Below are 20,310 nucleotides of genomic sequence, written 5' to 3'. Positions count from 1 at the left end.
CGGCAAAGTCCGGGAAGGCCGACACTCTGACTCCGTTGCGGACCAATGGGCCCTTTGTACGGCCAAGGCGGAGGACCGAGTCCCGATCCTTATAGTGCAAGAATTTGGCGATGAAGGTGCGAGGAGGGGCACCAGGAGGTAATGGCCGAGATGGTATCCTGTGCGCTCGCTCCACCGTAAATTGTGCAGTAAAGGACTCAGCTCCATATATCTCTTTGAGCCAGGATTCGAGGAAGTCCTCCGGCTGCGAGCCCTCCTCTTTCTCCGGCAGACCCACAAATCGGACATTGTTTCTGCGTAGCCGACCCTCCATATCTAGGAGCTTGGTTTGGAGAGATGAGACCTGCTGGGTCACTGCGGACACGGATTGCTTAAGGGGGCCACACACATCCTCCAAGTTGGAAACACGCGTCTCCGCCTCACCCACTCTCTCCCGTATACGTTGGACATCTTGTCGTAGTAAGGAGAGGTCGCACTGCACTTTTTCCATCTTATCGGAGAGACGCTGCTCACTGCCCGCTATAGCTTCCAACACCTGCTGGATAGACGGCGCCTCCGCTGTCATTGGGGAGTTGGTGACAGACGCTGGAGGGGAACTTGAGTGTACTGGAGAGGCACCCTGAGGTGGAGCCGATGAGCCCCTGGGGTTGGGTTGCCTTGTAAATCTTTCCAGTTTGGCAGCGGCCGCACTCCGGCCTCCCCCAACCATATTGATAAATGTCGGTCACCCACTTCTCCGAGCAGAGTTGTAGTATAAAGTATAGTTAGGAGACAGCAGGCTGTATGATTTTAAAGCCGGGAAGGATCTTTGGCTCCAAATATCAATGGACAAGAGCACAGGCTTTGTGTAAAATAAAAAGTAGTAAATGATAATGATGTTATTGAGGGGAGAATGTCCAGCAGTGAATTCCAGGTAGAAGCAGAGTATGATTGTGTGTCACACTGTGATTTATTAATGTGACACAAAAGTGTATTGAGTTGCAGTGTGCATGCAGTCCTTGCAGGGTAGGCAGGGATGTCTGTGTGCTGAGACTATCTATTGAACTGCACCCAAAATGGCCACCGGGCTTGTGATCACTTCATCCCTCCACTGGAGTACCTGTGTCTTATTGTGCAGTCAGGAGTCTCAGGTCCTCATCAGCCAGGTATAGGAGGGCAGGAGGGCTTGCAATATCCCCTGCAGTGTGCCCAGCTCTAGCCAGCGCCGCCCGTCCGTTCGTCCGTCCGTCGTGAGGGTCCTGGAGCCGCGCGGCCGGGAGCGCCAAACTCAAGGCCGGGGGGGTCCGGAGGAGTCACAGGCCTCAAAACCGGAAGTCGTCCGCCGCGGTCAGACAGCGCCCAGAGACCCCGGACAAAGGTGCCCGCCGCTGCTCGGAGGCGAGGGGGGACCAGCACCGGGGGGTAGACGCTCCGGAGGGACACAGGATAGGTGCAGGATCTATAATATCGGGGAGCTCCCGGGATCCGCTGCTTACTCCCTCACCGCCGTGGCCACCGCACCACCAAGATGTTATCTTAAAGAAATTTACAAACATGTATTTGCACAATTAGAAAATGAAACTCGTTTTTGGAATCATCTGCACAGGGGCAATAATGCTTGTGCGAATAAAAAAACAAAACCCTATCGTTCCCAAAACAAATTCACAGTTCCTTACAGAAAAAGGCAGCACCTATAGAACCCTGCCCTATTGACTCTGCTAAAATGCATTCAGAGACAGGAGGATACTCAGAACCCTCTACAAAAAGGGATATTGCTCATGAAATGTAGTCGTCACAGTTACATTCTCAGCTCCTGGTAGCACCGGCCCTGTTACTAACAGCAAACACCAGTATTTTTAATGCTTAACAAATAGAGTACTCAGCTACCATCATCACCTTCTTTGCAACTTTCTCAGTATGTAGCACATACTGGTTAATTGCACTTTTAAAACAAAAGTCACTTACAATTCTCTAATGAACTAAGAAACTGGATTTCTTTTTCTCTAGTCAAATATGTGTTTATATTTGTAAATAAGTGACCATTACATTTATTCTGCAATCTATATAATGCTTATTTAGCCTTATTCAGGTTGGATCATAATTGCAAAGCTGCTCTTAGCAGTTTTGCATTATGGGGGTAATTCTGAGTTGATCGCAGCAGGAATTTTGATTCCGCAGCAGATTGAACACACCCCACCCAAATCTAACTCTCTCTGCACCTGTTATATCTGCCTCCCCTGCAGTGCACATGGTTTTGCCCAATTGCTAACAAAATTCCTGCTGCGATCAACTCAGAATTACACCCCATGATCCTTAGCAAAGCAATGCCAGGAGGATGTGCATACTACCTACATCCTGCATTTGCTAAAAACTGCAATACTATCGTAGTTCAGGATGAATGATGTTCATCTGCGACTGCAGTCTGAGTAAGTCTAACCTTAAGGCCCGTACACACTGGTCGATATATCGGCCGTTCTCTTGAACGGCCGATATATCGCGGGAACGTCGGCCAGTGTGTACGGCCGATACGTCTGTGAACTCCGTCGTTCACAGACGTATCGCGTTGGCCGCGCAGCACAGCCGACGGCCAATATATCTACCGATATATTGGCGCGTCGCTGTGTGTGTACGGGGCGGTCGGCCGACCGCCCGTACACATGCTGCGGCGGCCAGCGGTGATTGACAGCTGAACTGGGCGGGCGTGTGTACACGCCCGCCCAGTTCATGACGTCAGTCCCCGACGGATCGGGCAGTGTGTATGCTGAACACACTGCCCGATCCGTCCATAGATATATCTGCAGATCAATTGATCTGCAGATATATCTACTAGTGTGTACCCACCTTTACTCAGACTTGCATTTGCAGGGAGGCTAGCGAAGTCAAGGAAACTTCAACAGCGTCACAGTCTTTGGCCTCGCCACTCCCAGAAAATGGGGCGACACTTGTTTTCCCCCAACGTCGGCCGCCTCCAGCCATCCCCTCAAATGCCTCTGCCTGTCAATAAGGCAGAGGTGATCGCATATCTGGGACGCAATCGCAGGAACCCATTACGCACATGCACAGAACGGGCGCTGTTTCCCAAACACTGAATAAGCGATCCAACCTTAATAAGACCCATTTCTAGGTATGATGATATTTTGGTATTTATAGGATGGCTAGATATTTTCCAACTGAGTTATTGGTCCATATGGAACCTGGATTGACAGTTTCACTGTCTTCTCGCACTTTATTTTCAAATGTTTTGAAAGCATGGCTGATTTGTGACAGCCCATTCCCACAACACCTCTCCCTTTCCACTCCGCCTACCCATCTCCATGTGGAGTGCCTTCCCCTATGTCGTATATACAAAATGAGTATTTAGATCCAAACATGTCTGACCCTTTAATATACAAATGAATACTAACATTATTTTGTTTAATGTTAGTGGCTTTTCAGAAAGGAAACAGTGGTAAATGTGTTGGCCCCAAACCAAACACAGAAAAGGTAATGTGATTCTATTTGGAGACATGCTTTATAATAAGTTAAATGGATCAAACACTCTTCCTTCATCTTCCATATCCTCCCCTGAGTAAGTATCTACAGGCTGCCCTGGTAACTTCTCAGAAACCACTGTCTACATGGTCTACATAATTTTTGGGGCATTAGAGACTCTGCCTTCTACTCCCCAGTTCACAATATTTACAACAGGAAAGACATGGTATTTTTAGGTAAAACAACTACAAGATCAGAAAAAAACTGTATAAGAATTTACTTGGTCTGATCATACTGCCAATGGTCTGGTATGGTGTTTAACTTACCTTCTGTGGGTATTTGAGTAAGCACCCTCTTCACCTCCCTCCCTGTATGCCTAGCCCTTTCCTTATTACCTTACCCACTTACAGGTTGGTATTTTCCCTTGTTTTTTAAAAAAAAATGCATTACTCAGCTGTAATTTTAATACATATTGTAATTTTTTTTTTTCATATTGTAATTTAAAAAAAAAATTAAGGAAATAAATGCAACAAAAATTCTATATGAACCATTAGCGTTTTATTTGATTTTCAAATATAAATCACATATATTGCAAGTTTTGCGTTAATAAATGTATAAACTGCAATACTTTAACACTGATGTTTCACAAACAGTGAATCATATGGTATGTGTGCTGGCAGGTATGTCACAACACTAAAAGTTTGGGGAACTAACCTAGAATATACTGTAGGTACACTACATAATATTACAGAAGATGCAGCCACTATATAATACTACAGAAGGTGCAGCTGAATGCATTGATTTGGTTTCACGAGCTCTTGTCAATAGAGAAAGGATAATGCTACCCTTGTATAATATGAGTAGTAATATCATAATCCCTGTGTTATACAGAAGAACATATACCTAACACATAATTTCTGTAAACAAAATATCCCTTTGAAATATGTTGTAAAATGCACTGTAAACAAATAGGAATAATTCACTTGTAATATAAGCATAATAAGGAAGCGCAGTGCCTAGTTATCCATGATACACATAACTTTACAGCTCTTGCAATTTAACTTTGCTATTATATGGTAGTGGGACAATTCCCTGACTTTTATACTGGCAAAAACAAATCCCAGACTACTGACACTCCTAATGCAGACTTTTTCTTGTTTTTTTTGTTTTTTTGTTACCCACCAACATACAGCTGTATCCACTTGGATCCAGGTGTATAAAAGGCAAGAGCTTCCCTTCAGGATACAAATATTTATATCAACATGTTCCATTGGCCATAAATGCATAAAATAAATTCCTTGGTGTTTATAAAGTAGGTTTTTTAGAAAGCCTCAATATAGCTTAGGAAAAATATGGGCGGAGCATAAAAGATTTTTAGGGGTTAAAAGAGTTTTTCAATACATTTATTTTCAAAAAGACATATATATATATATACACACACACACATATATATATATATATATATATATATACATACACATATATATTTAGACAACAGCACATCTCAAATGAATATAAATCATATCATAAAGAATGTATAGGGTGGGCCTGAAAGGACTGATAAAAAAATGTGTATATCTACAGAAAAAACAGAGGGGGAAACTTTTTGTAAAAATAAGATTTTAAACCTACCGGTAAATCTATTTCTCCGAGTCCGTAGAGGATGCTGGGGACTCCGTAAGGACCATGGGGTATAGACGGGCTCCGCAGGAGATAGGGCACCTAAAAAGAACTTTGACTATGGGTGTGCACTGGCTCCTCCCTCTATGCCCCTCCTCCAGACCTCAGTAAGAGAACTGTGCCCAGAGGAGATGGACACTACAAGGCAGGATTTAGAAATCCAAGGGCAAGATTCATACCAGCCCACACCAAGCATACCCACGTAACCTGGATCATACAAAACAAGTTAACCATATGAACAATAACAGCAACGGTCCAAGACCGATGTCAACTGTAACATAACCCTTATTTAAGCAACAACTATATACAAGTCTTGCAGAGTTTCCGCAATCTTATTTTCTCTTACGTCCTAGAGGATGATGGGGACTCCGTAAGGACCATGGGGTTTATACCAAAGCATCCAATCGGGCGGGAGAGTGCGTATGACTCTGCAGCACCGACTGAGCAAGCGCTAGGTCCTCATCAGCCAGGGTATCAAACTTGTAGAATTTAGCAAAAGTGTTTGACCCCGACCAAGTCGCCGCTCGGCAAAGCTGTAATGCCGAGACGCCTCGGGCAGCCGCCCAAGAAGAGCCCACCTTCCTAGTGGAATGGGCCTTAACCGAATTTGGTACCGGCAATCCAGCCGTAGAATGAGCCTGCTGAATCATATTACAGATCCAGCGAGCAATAGTCTGCTTCGAAGCAGGTGCGCCAATCTTATTGGCAGCATACAGGACAAACAGAGCCTCTGTTTTCCTAATTCTAGCCGTCCTGGCTACATAAATCTTTAAGGCCCTGACTACGTGCAGGGATCTGGAATCGTCCAGGTCACTTGTAGCCACAGGCACCACAATAGGTTGATTCACATGGAATGAAGAAACCACCTTAGGCAAAAATTGCGGACGTGTCCTCAATTCAGCTCGATCCACATGAAAAATCAAGTAGGGGCTTTTGTGTGACAAAGCCGCCAAATTCTGACACTTGCATTGCTGATGCCAAGGCCAACAACATGACCACCTTCCAAGTAAGAAATTTCAACTCAACCTTGTTAAGCGGTTCAAACCAATGTGATTTTAGGAACTGCAACAGGTCCCACGGTGCCACTGGAGGCACAAAAGGAGGCTGGATGTGCAGCACTCCCTTTACAAACGTCTGGACTTCTGGAAGAGAAGCCAACTCCTTCTGAAAGAAAATCGAGAGGGCCGAAATCTGTACCTTAACAGAGCCTAATTTCAGGCCCATATCCACTCCTGTCTGTAGGAAGTGGAGAAAACGACCCAGATGAAAATCTTCCATAGGTACATTCTTGGTTTCACACCAAGACACATACTTTCGCCAGATACGGTGATAATGCTTAACCGTCACCTCCTTCCTAGCCTTTATTAAAGTAGGGATGACCTCTTCCGGAATCCCCTTTTTCGCTAGGATTCGGCGTTCAACCGCCATGCCGTCAAACGTAACCGCGGTAAGTCTTGAAATACACAGGGCCCCTGTTGCAACAGGTCTTCCCTCAGAGGAAGAGGCCAGGGATCTCCTGTGAGCATCTCTTGTAGATCTGAGTACCAGGCCCTTCGAGGCCAGTCTGGGACAACGAGTATCGTCTGTACTCTTCTTTGCCTTATGATCCTCAACACTTTTGTGATGAGAGGAAGAGGAGGAAACACGTAGACCGATTTGAACACCCACGGTGTTATTAGAGCGTCTACAGCCACTGCCTGAGGGTCCCGAGACCTGGCACAATACCTCCGAAGTTTTTTTGTTGAGGCGTGACGCCATCATGTCTACTTAAGGAGTTCCCCAAAGACGTGTTATGTCTGCAAAGACTTCTTGATGAAGTCCCCACTCTCCTGGATGGAGATCGTGTCTGCTGAGGAAGTCTGCTTCCCAGTTGTCCACTACCGGAATGAAGACAGCCGACAGAGCGCTTACATGATTTTCCGCCCAGCGAAGAATCCTGGTGGCTTCCGCCATCGCGACTCTGCTTCTTGACCCGCCTTGGCGGTTCACATGAGCCACTGCTGTGACATTGTCTGATTGAATCAGAACCGGTAGGTTTAGAAGAAGACTCTCCGCTTGTCGAAGGCCGTTGTAAATGGCCCTGAGTTCCAACACATTGATGTGTAGACAGGACTCCTGGTCTGACCAAAGTCCCTGAAATTTTTTCCTTGAGTGACCGCTTCCCATCCTCGGAGGCTCGCGTCCGTGGTAACCAGGATCCAATCCTGAATTCCAAACTTGCGACCCTCCAGCAGGTGAGCACTTTGCAACCACCACAGGAGAGACAGTCTGGCTCCTGGGGACAGAGTTATTTTCCGATGTAAGTGCAGATGGGACCCGGATCACTTGTCCATAAGGTCCCATTGAAAAGTCCTTGCATGGAACCTTCCGAAGAGAATGGCCTCGTAGGCCGCCACCATTTTTCCCAGAACTCGAGTGCATTGGTGAACTGACACCCTTTTCGGTTTTAGCAGGTCTCTGACCATGTTCTGGATGTCCTGGGCTTTCTCTATTAGGAGGAAGACCTTCATTTGTTCCGTATCCAGTATCATACCTAGGAACAGTAGTCGAGTTGTCGGAATCAACTGTGACTTCGGTAGATTTAGAATCCAACCGTGTTGCTTGAGCACTCTCAGAGAGAGCGCCACACTGCTCAGCAATTTCTCTCTTGATCTCGCTTTTATCAGGAGATCGTCCAAGTATGGGATAATTGTGACTCCATGCTTGCGCAGGACCACCATCATTTCCGCCATTATCTTGGTGAAAATCCTCGGGGCCGTGGAAAGTCCAAACGGCAACGTCTGAAATTGGTAATGACAATCCTGTACAGCGAATCTCAGGTATTCCTGATGGGGGGCATATATGGGGACATGAAGGCACGCATCCTTTATGTCCAGAGACACCATAAACTCCCCCTCCTCCATGTTGGCTATTATCGCTCTGAGTGATTCCATTTTGAATTTGAATCTTTTTATGTACAGGTTTAGGGATTTCAGATTCAAAATAGGTCTGACCGAACCGTCCGGTTTCGGGACCACAAATAGGGTTGAGTAGTAACCTCTTCCCTGCTGGTGCAGGGGAACCTTGATTATCACTTGCTGTATTCACAGCGTTTGAATTGCAGCTAACACTACATCCCTTTCCGATGTGGAAGCTGGTAGGGCCGATTTGAAAAATCGGTGCGGGGGCACCTCCTCGAATTCCAGTTTGTAACCCTGGGAAACTATTTCCAACACCCAGGGATTCAGGTCTGATCAGACCCAGGCCTGACTGAAAAGTCGAAGACGTGCCCCCACCGGTGCGGACTCCCTCAGGGGAGCCCCAGCGTCATACTGTGGGTTTTGGAGCAGCCGGGAAGGACTTTTGTTCCTGGGCATCTGCCGAAGCAGGTGCTCTTTTGCCTCTGCCCTTACCTCTGGCAAGGAAAGAGGATCCCCGACCTCTTCTGGACTTGTGCGACCGAAAGGACTGCATCTGATAGGGTGGTACTTTCTTTTGCTGTTGGGGAATATATGGTAAAAAAATTGATTTACCTGCTGTAGCTGTGGAAACCAGGTCCGTCAGCCCATCCCCAAACAATACATCTCCCTTATAGGGTAGTACTTCCATATGTTTTTTTGAATCCGCATCACCCGTCCATTGGCGAGTCCATAAGGATCTTCTCGCCGAGATAGACATGGCATTGGCCCTAGAAGCTAGCAATCCAATGTCCCTTTGAGCATCCCTCGTAAATAAGACTGCGTCTTTTATATGGGCTAGAGTTAAGAATATAGTATCCTTATCCATATTATCAAAGTGATCTGTCAGCTCATCTGTCCAAGCTGCAATTGCGCTACACACCCATGCCGACGCAATTGTCGGTCTTAGCACAGCACCTGTATGAGAATAAATACACTTTAAGGTAGTTTCTTGCCTGCGATCTGCAAGGTCCTTAAGGGCCGCTGTGTCAGAAGACGGTAGCGCCACTTTCTTGGACAAGCGCGTCAGGGCCTTGTCCACAGTGGGGGGTGATTCCCAAATCTCCCTGTCCTGTTTAGGGAAGGGGTATGCCATATAAATTCTTTTGGGGATCTGCGGTCTCTTTTCCGGAGTCTCCCAAGCTTTTCCAAAGAAATCATTTAATTCATGAGATGTGGGAAAATTAATAATCTGTTTCTTTCCCTTAAACATGTGTACCCTTGTGTCGGGGACCGAGGGTTCATCCTCAATATGCAACACATCCCTTATTGCCACAATCATACACTGAATGGTTTTAGTCACCCTAGGGTGCAATTTTACTTCGTCAGTCGACACTGGAATCAGAATCCGTGTCGGTAGTAGTGTCTTGTGTTAAGGGACGCTTTTGAAACCCCGACGGGCCCTGTGAGTCAATCCAATCCGAGGATTGACCCCCTGATGTCCCCCCTAATTCAGCCTTATCAAGCCTTTTATGTAAAGATGCCACACTTGCATTCAACATATGCCACATGTCCATCCAATCCTGAGTCGGCACAACCGACGGGGACACACCACTCATTTGCTCCACCTCCTCCTTGGAGAAGCCTTCCGCCTCAGACATGTCGACACACACGTACCGACACCCCCCACACACAGGGATTAACCTATAAGGGGACAAAACCCCAACCAGGCTCTTAGGAGAGACAGAGAGTATGCCAGCACACACCCAGCGCTTAAAAACACTGGAATATATATGACCAGATAGCGCTTTTTATATATATAACCTCAATTCCCACTCACTGCGTCGCCAAAGTGCCCCCCTCCTCTTTTTTCCAGCCTGTGAAGTTCAGCAGGGGAGAGATCAGAGAGGCAGCGTATCCCATGCAGTTTCTGTGGAGAAAATGGCGCTGGTTAGTGCTGAGGATCAAGCCCCGCCCACCCGACGGCGGGCTTCGGTCCCAGTAATTCTATATAAAAAATGGCGGGGGATTTTAGGATTTACTGTCCCACAGCCTAATCCTGCTTTATATTGCCAAAAAATGAGGAAACTTGCTGCCCAGGGCGCCCCCCCCTGCGCCCTGCACCCTTCAGTGCCTGCTTGTGTGTGTGTACTGGGAGCAATGGCGCGCAGCATACCGCTGCGCGCTTACCTCATGAAGATCTGATGTCTTCTGCCGCCTGATGTCTTCTTTGCCTTCTCATACTCACCTGGCTTCTATCTTCGGCATCTGTGAGGAGGATGGCGGCGCGGCTCCGGGACGAACCCCAGGTGAGACCTGTGTTCCGACTCCCTCTGGAGCTAATGGTGTCCAGTAGCCTTAGAAACAGTGCCCAACTTGACAAGCCAGTCCTGCTTCTCTCTCCTCAGTCCCACGATGCAGGGAGCCTGTTGCCAACAGGACTCCCTGAAAATAAAAAACCTAACAAATTCTTCAAAACAGAAAACTCTGGAGAGCTCTCTGCAGTGCACCCATTCTCCTCTGGGCACAAGATCTAACTGAGGTCTGGAGGAGGGGCATAGAGGGAGGAGCCAGTGCACACCCATAGTCAAAGTTCTTTTTAGGTGCCCTATCTCCTGCGGAGCCCGTCTATACCCCATGGTCCTTACGGAGTCCCCAGCATCCTCTAGGACGTAAGAGAAAAGCTTATAGCACCAAAAAAGTAAAACAGAGTTAAAATTGGATAGTGTAATATAAAAAAATTCTAAAAATATATGTATAAAAAAAATAGCTTATCTTAATATGGAGGGTCAAGACAGGAGTGCCCAACGCGTTTCGTCAGTCTGACTTCATCAGTCTGCAATTTAAGCTATTTTTTTATTCTTTTAAGCTCTGAGGCAGAAGCCGTCGCTGGGCGGGAGGGGGCTGGACGGCGGCGTTAAGCCGCCGTTTAGGGGGCGCGGTCCGGCCAACGCAGGACCGTTGGGGGGGCGGGCCATGGCAGCTGCGTGACGTCACACACAGCCGCTGCCGGCCGGGGAGCGACGAGTAGCTCCCGGCCAGCAAGCTAAAGCTGCGCTGGTCAGGAGCTACTCTTGAAGTGCAAAGGCATCGCCGCTGTGCGATGCCTTTGCACTTCTGCGGGGGGGGGGGGGGGAGGCACTGACATGCTGAGCGTCCCCCCGCATGGCAGTGTGAATGATCGTAGCTGTGCTAAACAGCTACGATCAACTCGGAATGACCCCCAATATGTAGTCAACACTAAAGCAAAAAATAAAAATGTATATTTAAATAAGAAAAGCAATATATAAATACAGTACCATCTGAAAGAGCCAAACAATGCTGGCTGCCACAGGAAACCTGCAATATCTTCTGTTGATTTAACTTCTTAATCAACCTGTGGAAAGAAGTTACATTACACTGTAGAACAAACATTCATCTACAACATTTTTGAACAGAATTTAACAAGCCACAAATGACCCGTGGCTAACTTTTGGAAGGGATTTATCAACAAGGATTTACAGAAGGTACACCAGAACTGCCAATGATAAAGAAATAGAAAGAGCTTTGTCCCAATTTCAGCATGAACAACATTGAAAATGGTGGCAGTGATTTCTAAATATCATCCACGTAACAAGCATCTTAAAAAAAAACAAAAAACCTATGTTCAAAATATTAAATAGAAATGGTAGGCCAGAAATATTAATTATCCTTATAATGGGGAGTCAAAGCATTAAACTTGTTCTTAAAGGGAATGGATATACTTACATTACATACACATCAATACTTATGATGGAATAAGCCAGGAGGATTTCAAAGAGGGTGTTATGTGATTGGCTGTCCGCTACAGTATCATGCACTCTTTGAACCTGAATGCCTCTGTTCCCAAGACTTTTTCCATGCCAGATTTTTTTTAAAGTGACAATCATGTACAAGACAAAACCATGCCTTCAAAAAATGTCTGAGTTCAGCCGGAAAACCCCACCTCCAGCCAACTCGGACTTCATTACAGCCGGCCCCAAGACTTGATACAACTCCCCCTATACATACATAGGGGCCTGATTCAGCGTTGTACACTATTGCACAGTCGCAAAGGAAGCAGTTGTGCAATACCGTACAGCTCATATGCAAATACAGCAGGAAGCTGGTATGAATAGATGCCTCTTGACTGCTCCCATGATCCACTGGTACGTCTTAAAACGCACCATCGGATCACACTGCATGAACATTGGTCATCTGAGTAACCTTCAGGTTACTCAGATTTCCATCTCAGGTCTGTAGACAAGGTCAGTAAATCTGCGTTGCCAGACGTAGACAGCGACCTCGCACTCCTACAAAATGGAGGCATCACACTGTCCATCAGGCTGGAGCTAAGGTGACACTGCATGCGCGAACGCAAGACCTGTTCTGCACAGAACGGGTCCTGCATATGCGCAGTGTCCCCACCATTGGACTTGTACTCTAACCATTGTGTTAACGTACAAGTCTGAATTAGGCCCATAGACAATATGAAGCACAGCTGCCTCAGAGTATTTCAGGAATGCCTTCTTACAGAGCTGTGAAGTGTCACACAAGGAAGCCTTCTGTTTTTCATGACTATTTTGCTTGCTGTGAATTTAGTGAGCAATTGTGGTCACTCATTTGGTGGTCTGGGCATGTGGAGGGCTGTTAGTAATTGTGAGAAATCTGGTCCGGTTGTATTACCCACCACTAAACAGGCTCTGAAGGCAACCTGACGCCTTAAAATAAGCAGTGAGACTAAATGTACAGAGCATAGTTTATACAGAAAACAGAATAAAAAATAAGAATTTACTTACCGATAATTCTATTTCTCATAGTCCGTAGTGGATGCTGGGAACTCCGAAAGGTCCATGGGGAATACCGGCTCCGCAGGAGACTGGGCACAAAAGTAAAAGCTTTAGGACTACCTGGTGTGCACTGGCTCCTCCCCCTATGACCCTCCTCCAAGCCTCAGTTAGGATACTGTGCCCGGACGAGCGTACACAATAAGGAAGGATTTTGAATCCCGGGTAAGACTCATACCAGCCACACCAATCACACCGTACAACTTGTGATCTGAACCCAGTTAACAGCATGATAACAGAGGAGCCTCTGAAAAGATGGCTCACAACAATAATAACCCGATTTTTGTAACAATAACTATGTACAAGTATTGCAGACAATCCGCACTTGGGATGGGCGCCCAGCATCCACTACGGACTATGAGAAATAGAATTATCGGTAAGTAAATTCTTATTTTCTCTGACGTCCTAGTGGATGCTGGGAACTCCGAAAGGACCATGGGGATTATACCAAAGCTCCCAAACGGGCGGGAGAGTGCGGATGACTCTGCAGCACCGAATGAGAGAACTCCAGGTCCTCCTCAGCCAGGGTATCAAATTTGTAGAATTTAGCAAACGTGTTTGCCCCTGACCAAGTAGCTGCTCGGCAAAGTTGTAAAGCCGAGACCCCTCGGGCAGCCGCCCAAGATGAGCCCACTTTCCTTGTGGAATGGGCTTTTACAGATTTTGGCTGTGGCAGGCCTGCCACAGAATGTGCAAGCTGAATTGTACTACAAATCCAACGAGCAATAGTCTGCTTAGAAGCAGGAGCACCCAGCTTGTTGGGTGCATACAGGATAAACAGCGAGTCAGATTTTCTGACTCCAGCCGTCCTGGAAACATATATTTTCAGGGCCCTGACTACGTCCAGCAACTTGGAATCCTCCAAGTCCCAAGTAGCCGCAGGTACCACAATAGGCTGGTTTAAGTGAAACGCTGAAACCTCCTTAGGGAGAAATTGAGGACGAGTCCTCAATTCTGCCCTGTCCGTATGAAAAATTAGGTAAGGGCTTTTATAGGATAAAGCCGCCAATTCTGAGACACGCCTGGCTGAAGCCAGGGCTAACAGCATTACCACTTTCCATGTGATATATTTTAAGTCCACAGTGGTGAGTGGTTCAAACCAATGTGATTTTAGGAACCCCAAAACTACATTGAGATCCCAAGGTGCCACTGGAGGCACAAAAGGAGGCTGTATATGCAGTACCCCCTTGACAAACGTCTGAACTTCAGGAACTGAAGCTAGTTCTTTCTGGAAGAAAATCGACAGGGCCGAAATTTGAACCTTAATGGACCCTAATTTTAGGCCCATAGACAGTCCTGTTTGCAGGAAATGCAGGAAACGACCCAGTTGAAATTCCTCTGTAGGGGCCTTCCTGGCCTCACACCACGCAACATATTTACGCCAAATACGGTGATGATGTTGCACAGTTACATCCTTCCTGGCTTTGATCAGGGTAGGGATGACTTCATCCGGAATGCCTTTTTCCTTCAGGATCCGGCGTTCAACCGCCATGCCGTCAAACGCAGCCGCGGTAAGTCTTGGAACAGACAGGGTCCCTGCTGGAGCAGGTCCTTTCTTAGAGGTAGAGGCCACGGGTCCTCCGTGAGCATCTCTTGAAGTTCCGGGTACCAAGTCCTTCTTGGCCAATCCGGAGCCACGAGTATAGTCCTTACTCATCTCCTTCTTATGACTCTCAGTACCTTGGGTATGAGAGGCAGAGGAGGGAACACATACACTGACTGGTACACCCACGGTGTTACCAGAGCGTCCACAGCTATTGCCTGAGGGTCCCTTGACCTGGCGCAATATCTGTCTAGTTTTTTGTTGAGGCGGGACGCCATCATGTCCACCTTTGGTTTTTCCCAACGGTTCACAATCATGTGGAAGACTTCTGGGTGAAGTCCCCACTCCCCCGGGTGGAGATCGTGTCTGCTGAGGAAGTCTGCTTCCCAGTTGTCCACTCCCGGAATGAACACTGCTGACAGTGCTATGACATGATTTTCCGCCCAGCGAAGAATCCTTGCAACTTCCGTAATTGCCCTCCTGCTTCTTGTGCCGCCCTGTCTGTTTACGTGGGCGACTGCCGTGATGTTGTCCGACTGGATCAACACCGGCTGACCCTGAAGCAGAGGCCTTGCTTGACTTAGGGCATTGTAAATGGCCCTTAGTTCCAGGATATTTATGTGAAATGACGTTTCCATGCTTGACCACAAGCCCTGGAAATTTCTTCCCTGTGTGACTGCTCCCCAGCCTCTCAGGCTGGCATCCGTGGTCACCAGGACCCAGTCCTGAATGCCGAATCTGCGGCCCTCTAGAAGATGAGCACTCTGCAACCACCACAGGAGAGACACCCTTGTCCTTGGAGACAGGGTTATCCGCTGATGCATCTGAAGATGCGATCCGGACCATTTGTCCAGCAGATCCCACTGAAAAGTTCTTGCGTGGAATCTGCCGAATGGAATCGCTTCGTAAGAAGCCACCATTTTTCCCAGGACCCTTGTGCATTGATGCACTGACACTTGGCCTGGTTTTAGGAGGTTCCTGACTAGCTCGGATAACTCCCTGGCTTTCTCCTCCGGGAGAAACACCTTTTTCTGGACTGTGTCCAGAATCATCCCTAGGAACAGCAGACGTGTCGTCGGAATCAGCTGCGATTTTGGAATATTTAGAATCCACCCGTGCTGTCGTAGTACTACTTGAGATAGTGCTACTCCGACCTCTAACTGTTCCCTGGAACTTGCCCTTATCAGGAGATCGTCCAAGTAAGGGATAATTAAGACGCCTTTTCTTCGAAGAAGAATCATCATTTCGGCCATTACCTTGGTAAAGACCCGGGGTGCCGTGGACAATCCAAACGGCAGCGTCTGAAACTGATAGTGACAGTTCTGTACCACAAACCTGAGGTACCCTTGGTGAGAAGGGCAAATTGGGACATGGAGGTAAGCATCCTTGATGTCCAGAGACACCATATAGTCCCCTTCTTCCAGGTTCGCTATCACTGCTCTGAGTGACTCCATCTTGAATTTGAACCTTTGTATGTAAGTGTTCAAGGATTTCAGATTTAAAATAGGTCTCACCGAGCCGTCCGGCTTCGGTACCACAAACAGCGTGGAATAATACCCCTTTCCCTGTTGTAGGAGGGGTACCTTGATTATCACCTGCTGGGAATACAGCTTGTGAATGGCTTCCAATACCGCCTCCCTGTCGGAGGGAGACGTTGGTAAAGCAGACTTCAGGAACCGGCGAGGGGGAGACGTCTCGAATTCCAATTTGTACCCCTGAGATACTACCTGCAGGATCCAGGGGTCCACTTGCGAGTGAGCCCACTGCGCGCTGAAATTCTTGAGACGGGCCCCCACCGTGCCTGAGTCCGCTTGTAAGGCCCCAGCGTCATGCTGAGGACTTGGCAGAAGCGGGGGAGGGCTTCTGTTCCTGGGAAGAGGCTGCCTGCTGCAGTCTTTTTCCCCTTCCTCTGCCCCGGGGCAGATATGAGTGGCCTTTTGCCCGCTTGCCCTTATGGGGACGAAAGGACTGAGCCTGAAAAGACGGTGTCTTTTTCTGTTGAGAGGTGACCTGGGGTAAAAAGGTGGATTTCCCAGCCGTTGCCGTGGCCACCAGGTCCGATAGACCGACCCCAAATAACTCCTCCCCTTTATACGGCAATACTTCCATATGCCGTTTGGAATCCGCATCACCTGACCACTGTCACGTCCATAACCCTCTTCTGGCAGAAATGGACAGCGCACTTACTCTTGATGCCAGAGTGCAAATATCCCTCTGTGCATCTCGCATATATAGAAATGCATCCTTTAAATGCTCTATAGTCAATAATATACTGTCCCTGTCCAGGGTATCAATATTTTCAGTCAGGGAATCCGACCAAGCCACCCCAGCACTGCACATCCAGGCTGAGGCGATTGCTGGTCGCAGTATAATACCAGTATGTGTGTATATACTTTTTAGGATATTTTCCAGCTTCCTATCAGCTGGTTCCTTGAGGGCGGCCGTATCAGGAGACGGTAACGCCACTTGTTTTGATAAGCGTGTGAGCGCCTTATCTACCCTAGGGGGTGTTTCCCAACGCGCCCTAACCTCTGGCGGGAAAGGGTATAATGCCAATAATTTTTTAGAAATTAGCAGTTTTTTATCGGGGGAAACCCACGCTTCATCACACACCTCATTTAATTCATCTGATTCAGGAAAAACTACGGGTAGTTTTTTCACACCCCACATAATACCCTTTTTTGTGGTACTTGTAGTATCAGAAATGTTCAAAACCTCCTTCATTGCCGTGATCATGTAACGTGTGGCCCTACTGGAAAATACGTTTGTTTCCTCACCGTCGACACTGGCGTCAGTGTCCGTGTCTGGGTCTGTGTCGACCATCTGAGGTAACGGGCGCTTTAGAGCCCCTGACGGTGTTTGAGACGCCTGTACAGGTAATAACTGATTTGCCGGCTGTCTCATGTCGTCAACAGTCTTTTCTAAAGTGCTGACGCTATCACGTAATTCCTTCCATAAGACCATCCAGTCAGGTGTCGACTCCCTAGGGGGTGACATCACTATTACAGGCAATTGCTCCGCCTCCATACCATTTTCCTCCTCATACATGTCGACACAACGTACCGACACACAGCACACACACAGGGAATGCTCTGATAGAGGACAGGACCCCACTAGCCCTTTGGGGAGACAGAGGGAGAGTTTGCCAGCACACACCAGAGCGCTATATATATACAGGGATAACCTTATATAAGTGTTTTTCCCTTATATAGCTGCTGTATTGATTTATCTGCCAAATTAGTGCCCCCCCCTCTCTTGTTTTACTCTGTTTCTGTAGTGCAGGACTGCAGGGGAGAGTCAGGGAGCTTCCCTCCAACGGAGCTGTGAGGGAAAATGGCGCCAGTGTGCTGAGGAGATAGGCTCCGCCCCCTTCTCGGCGGCCTTTCTCCCGCTTTTTTAAGGAAAAACTGGCAGGTGTTAAATGCATCCATATAGCCCAGGAGCTATATGTGATGTATTTTTTGCCATCTAAGGTGTTTTTATTGCGTCTCAGGGCGCCCCCCCCCAGCGCCCTGCACCCTCAGTGACCGGAGTGTGAAGTGTGCTGAGAGCAATGGCGCACAGCTGCGGTGCTGTGCGCTACCTTATTGAAGACAGGACGTCTTCTGCCGCCGATTTCCCGGACCTCTTCTGTCTTCTGGCTCTGTAAGGGGGCCGGCGGCGCGGCTCTGGGACCCATCCATGGCTGGGCCTGTGATCGTCCCTCTGGAGCTAATGTCCAGTAGCCTAAGAATCCCAATCCACTCTGCACGCAGGTGAGTTCGCTTCTTCTCCCCTTAGTCCCTCGGTGCAGTGAACCTGTTGCCAGCAGGATTCACTGAAAATAAAAAACCTATACTTAAACTTTTTCACTAAGCAGCTCAGGAGAGCCACCTAGTGTGCACCCTTCTCGTTCGGGCACAAAAATCTAACTGAGGCTTGGAGGAGGGTCATAGGGGGAGGAGCCAGTGCACACCAGGTAGTCCTAAAGCTTTTACTTTTGTGCCCAGTCTCCTGCGGAGCCGCTATTCCCCATGGACCTTTCGGAGTTCCCAGCATCCACTAGGACGTCAGAGAAAAGGGCTTAGTTTATCCAATAAGCAATGGTATAAAAAGATGCTGTGGAGAGTAGTGGAAGCACTGGGGGGGGTACTTCAACTTTTGCTACCAGACCTACAGAGATCACGCTACAGATGGAGCATCGCACATCTATACAGTCTATGGCGTTTGTCCCGATCACGGAGTCGCAGTGTGCCCGGTCGTAGGGTGGCGCATATAGCTTAGTGTGGCTTATGGCGTTACCAGTGAGTGTAGTACCAGCGATCATCTACCAGATGGAGCTTTTGGAAATCACCATTGCGCATGCGTAAGGTCTCTATTGAATATTGAAAAGTGAAATAGTGAAATACACTATAGCGCAAGAACTACTTTACTGTACATATCTGTGGCTATGTTGGCCTCGTGGTATCGCCGATGGTTACCATGCACTTCACCATTCTGTGTGTAATAGCGGCTCTATCTGCATCCGAAATGAAATGTTACAGTGTTTTCCAGGAAAACACTGTAGCAGAGCATTTCTATGCAAATACAGTGGGTGGTCTTCTGTTTGCCGGCGGTCGGGCTCCCGGCGCTCAGTATACCGGCGCCGGGAGCCCGACAGCCGGCATACCGACACTTATTTTCCCTCGTGGGGGTCCACGACCCCCATAGAGGGAGAATAAATTAGTGTGGCGCGCGTAGCGCGCCACCGTGCCCGTAGCGTGGCGAGCGCAGCGAGCCCGCAAGGGGCTCATTTGCGCTCGCCAAGCTGTCGGTAAGCCGGCGGTCGGGCTCCCGGCGCCGGGATGTTGGTCGCCGGGAGCCCGACCGCCGGCCAGCCGTAGTGAACCCAATACAGTAGCAGTCACACACAGAATATAGGCATATCATTTTAATCAGCAGAAGCTGCGTGTGCATCCTATTATATCACTTTGCGTGTAAGACGCATTTTCGCAGAAAAAAAACGCAAGCAAAGATGATCTGCGTTACTGAGTTCCACGAGTTCAAGGGCTGTTTAGTGTGACTTTAGAGGACACATCTGTAAATTGGCTCAGCGTATCGAATGCACACAAAGAAACGCACAGATCAGAGTTCTACACAGCTTGGCATAGTGGTATCACCGATGGTTGCCATGCCCGTGAGCTAGGGTTCTATCCCCGCAAAGGACACACTCGTATTGTATATCTGTGTAGCTACAGGTAAGGTGCGACAAATATTCAGTTTAGGCGGAGAAACTGTAACGATGAGGGAGGCTCCATCTGTACATGGTGAGACTGCTAAAACAGTTTTTATATTTTATTAAGCAGAAGCATCTTTTGTACAGTAAAATATTTAACACATACGAATATCCTACAAATCCTAGATGCTTTCCTAACTCTACTACCTCTATGAGAAAGCAAGCAGTTTCATTATACATTGGTAAAATAACTGCAGCATGTGGTATATCTAAGCAGTGAAGGATTAGTTCTATTCTGTGACCAGTAGCGGCTCTTGCCACGGGCAAGCAGGACTTTTGCCCGGGGCGCCGCTGTCCCAAGGGCGCCGCCACCGTGGCAAGAGCCGCTACTGTGTCCAGATGGTGGCGGCGGTACTGTGTCCAGACGGGGATGGCGGCGGCGGTGGTTAGGAAAAGGTCCTCTCCGCGAAGGGAAACTAGACACGCAGTGAGGTAGCGTCTAGTTTCCCTTCGCAGAGAGGACCTTTCCTTGCTACTGGAGCCTGCCGTGCGGTGCGCCTGACGTCATCACGCACCGCACGGCAGTTTAGGACAGTCATAGACGCTAGGGGTCATAATTGACCTCTAGTGTCTATGCGCTCCTATGGATCCGAAGAGCGGCGCCACCGGCGGAAGACGGACGGCAGCAGTGGTCGGGAAACAGGAACGGGGCTGGTGAGTATT

General features: G+C 48.0%; 1 protein-coding gene across 4 annotated transcripts in view; it reads right to left on the bottom strand.

Moving 5' to 3' along the window:
- Positions 1–20,310, bottom strand: part of HERC3 (HECT and RLD domain containing E3 ubiquitin protein ligase 3) — a 274,861-nt gene that overhangs the window by 146,719 nt on the left and 107,832 nt on the right. For all 4 annotated transcript variants that reach the window (XM_063917138.1, XM_063917111.1, XM_063917130.1 and 1 more), the window contains exon 4: positions 11,306–11,382. In XM_063917138.1, the coding sequence (XP_063773208.1) occupies positions 11,306–11,382 (77 nt within the window). The remainder of the gene's footprint in view (positions 1–11,305; positions 11,383–20,310) is intronic.

This window comes from Pseudophryne corroboree, chromosome 1 (assembly GCF_028390025.1).
Source record: "Pseudophryne corroboree isolate aPseCor3 chromosome 1, aPseCor3.hap2, whole genome shotgun sequence".
NCBI lineage: Eukaryota > Metazoa > Chordata > Amphibia > Anura > Myobatrachidae > Pseudophryne > Pseudophryne corroboree.
Note: the sequence above shows the minus strand (reverse complement) of the source record. Positions and strands in the feature narration are given on the sequence as shown.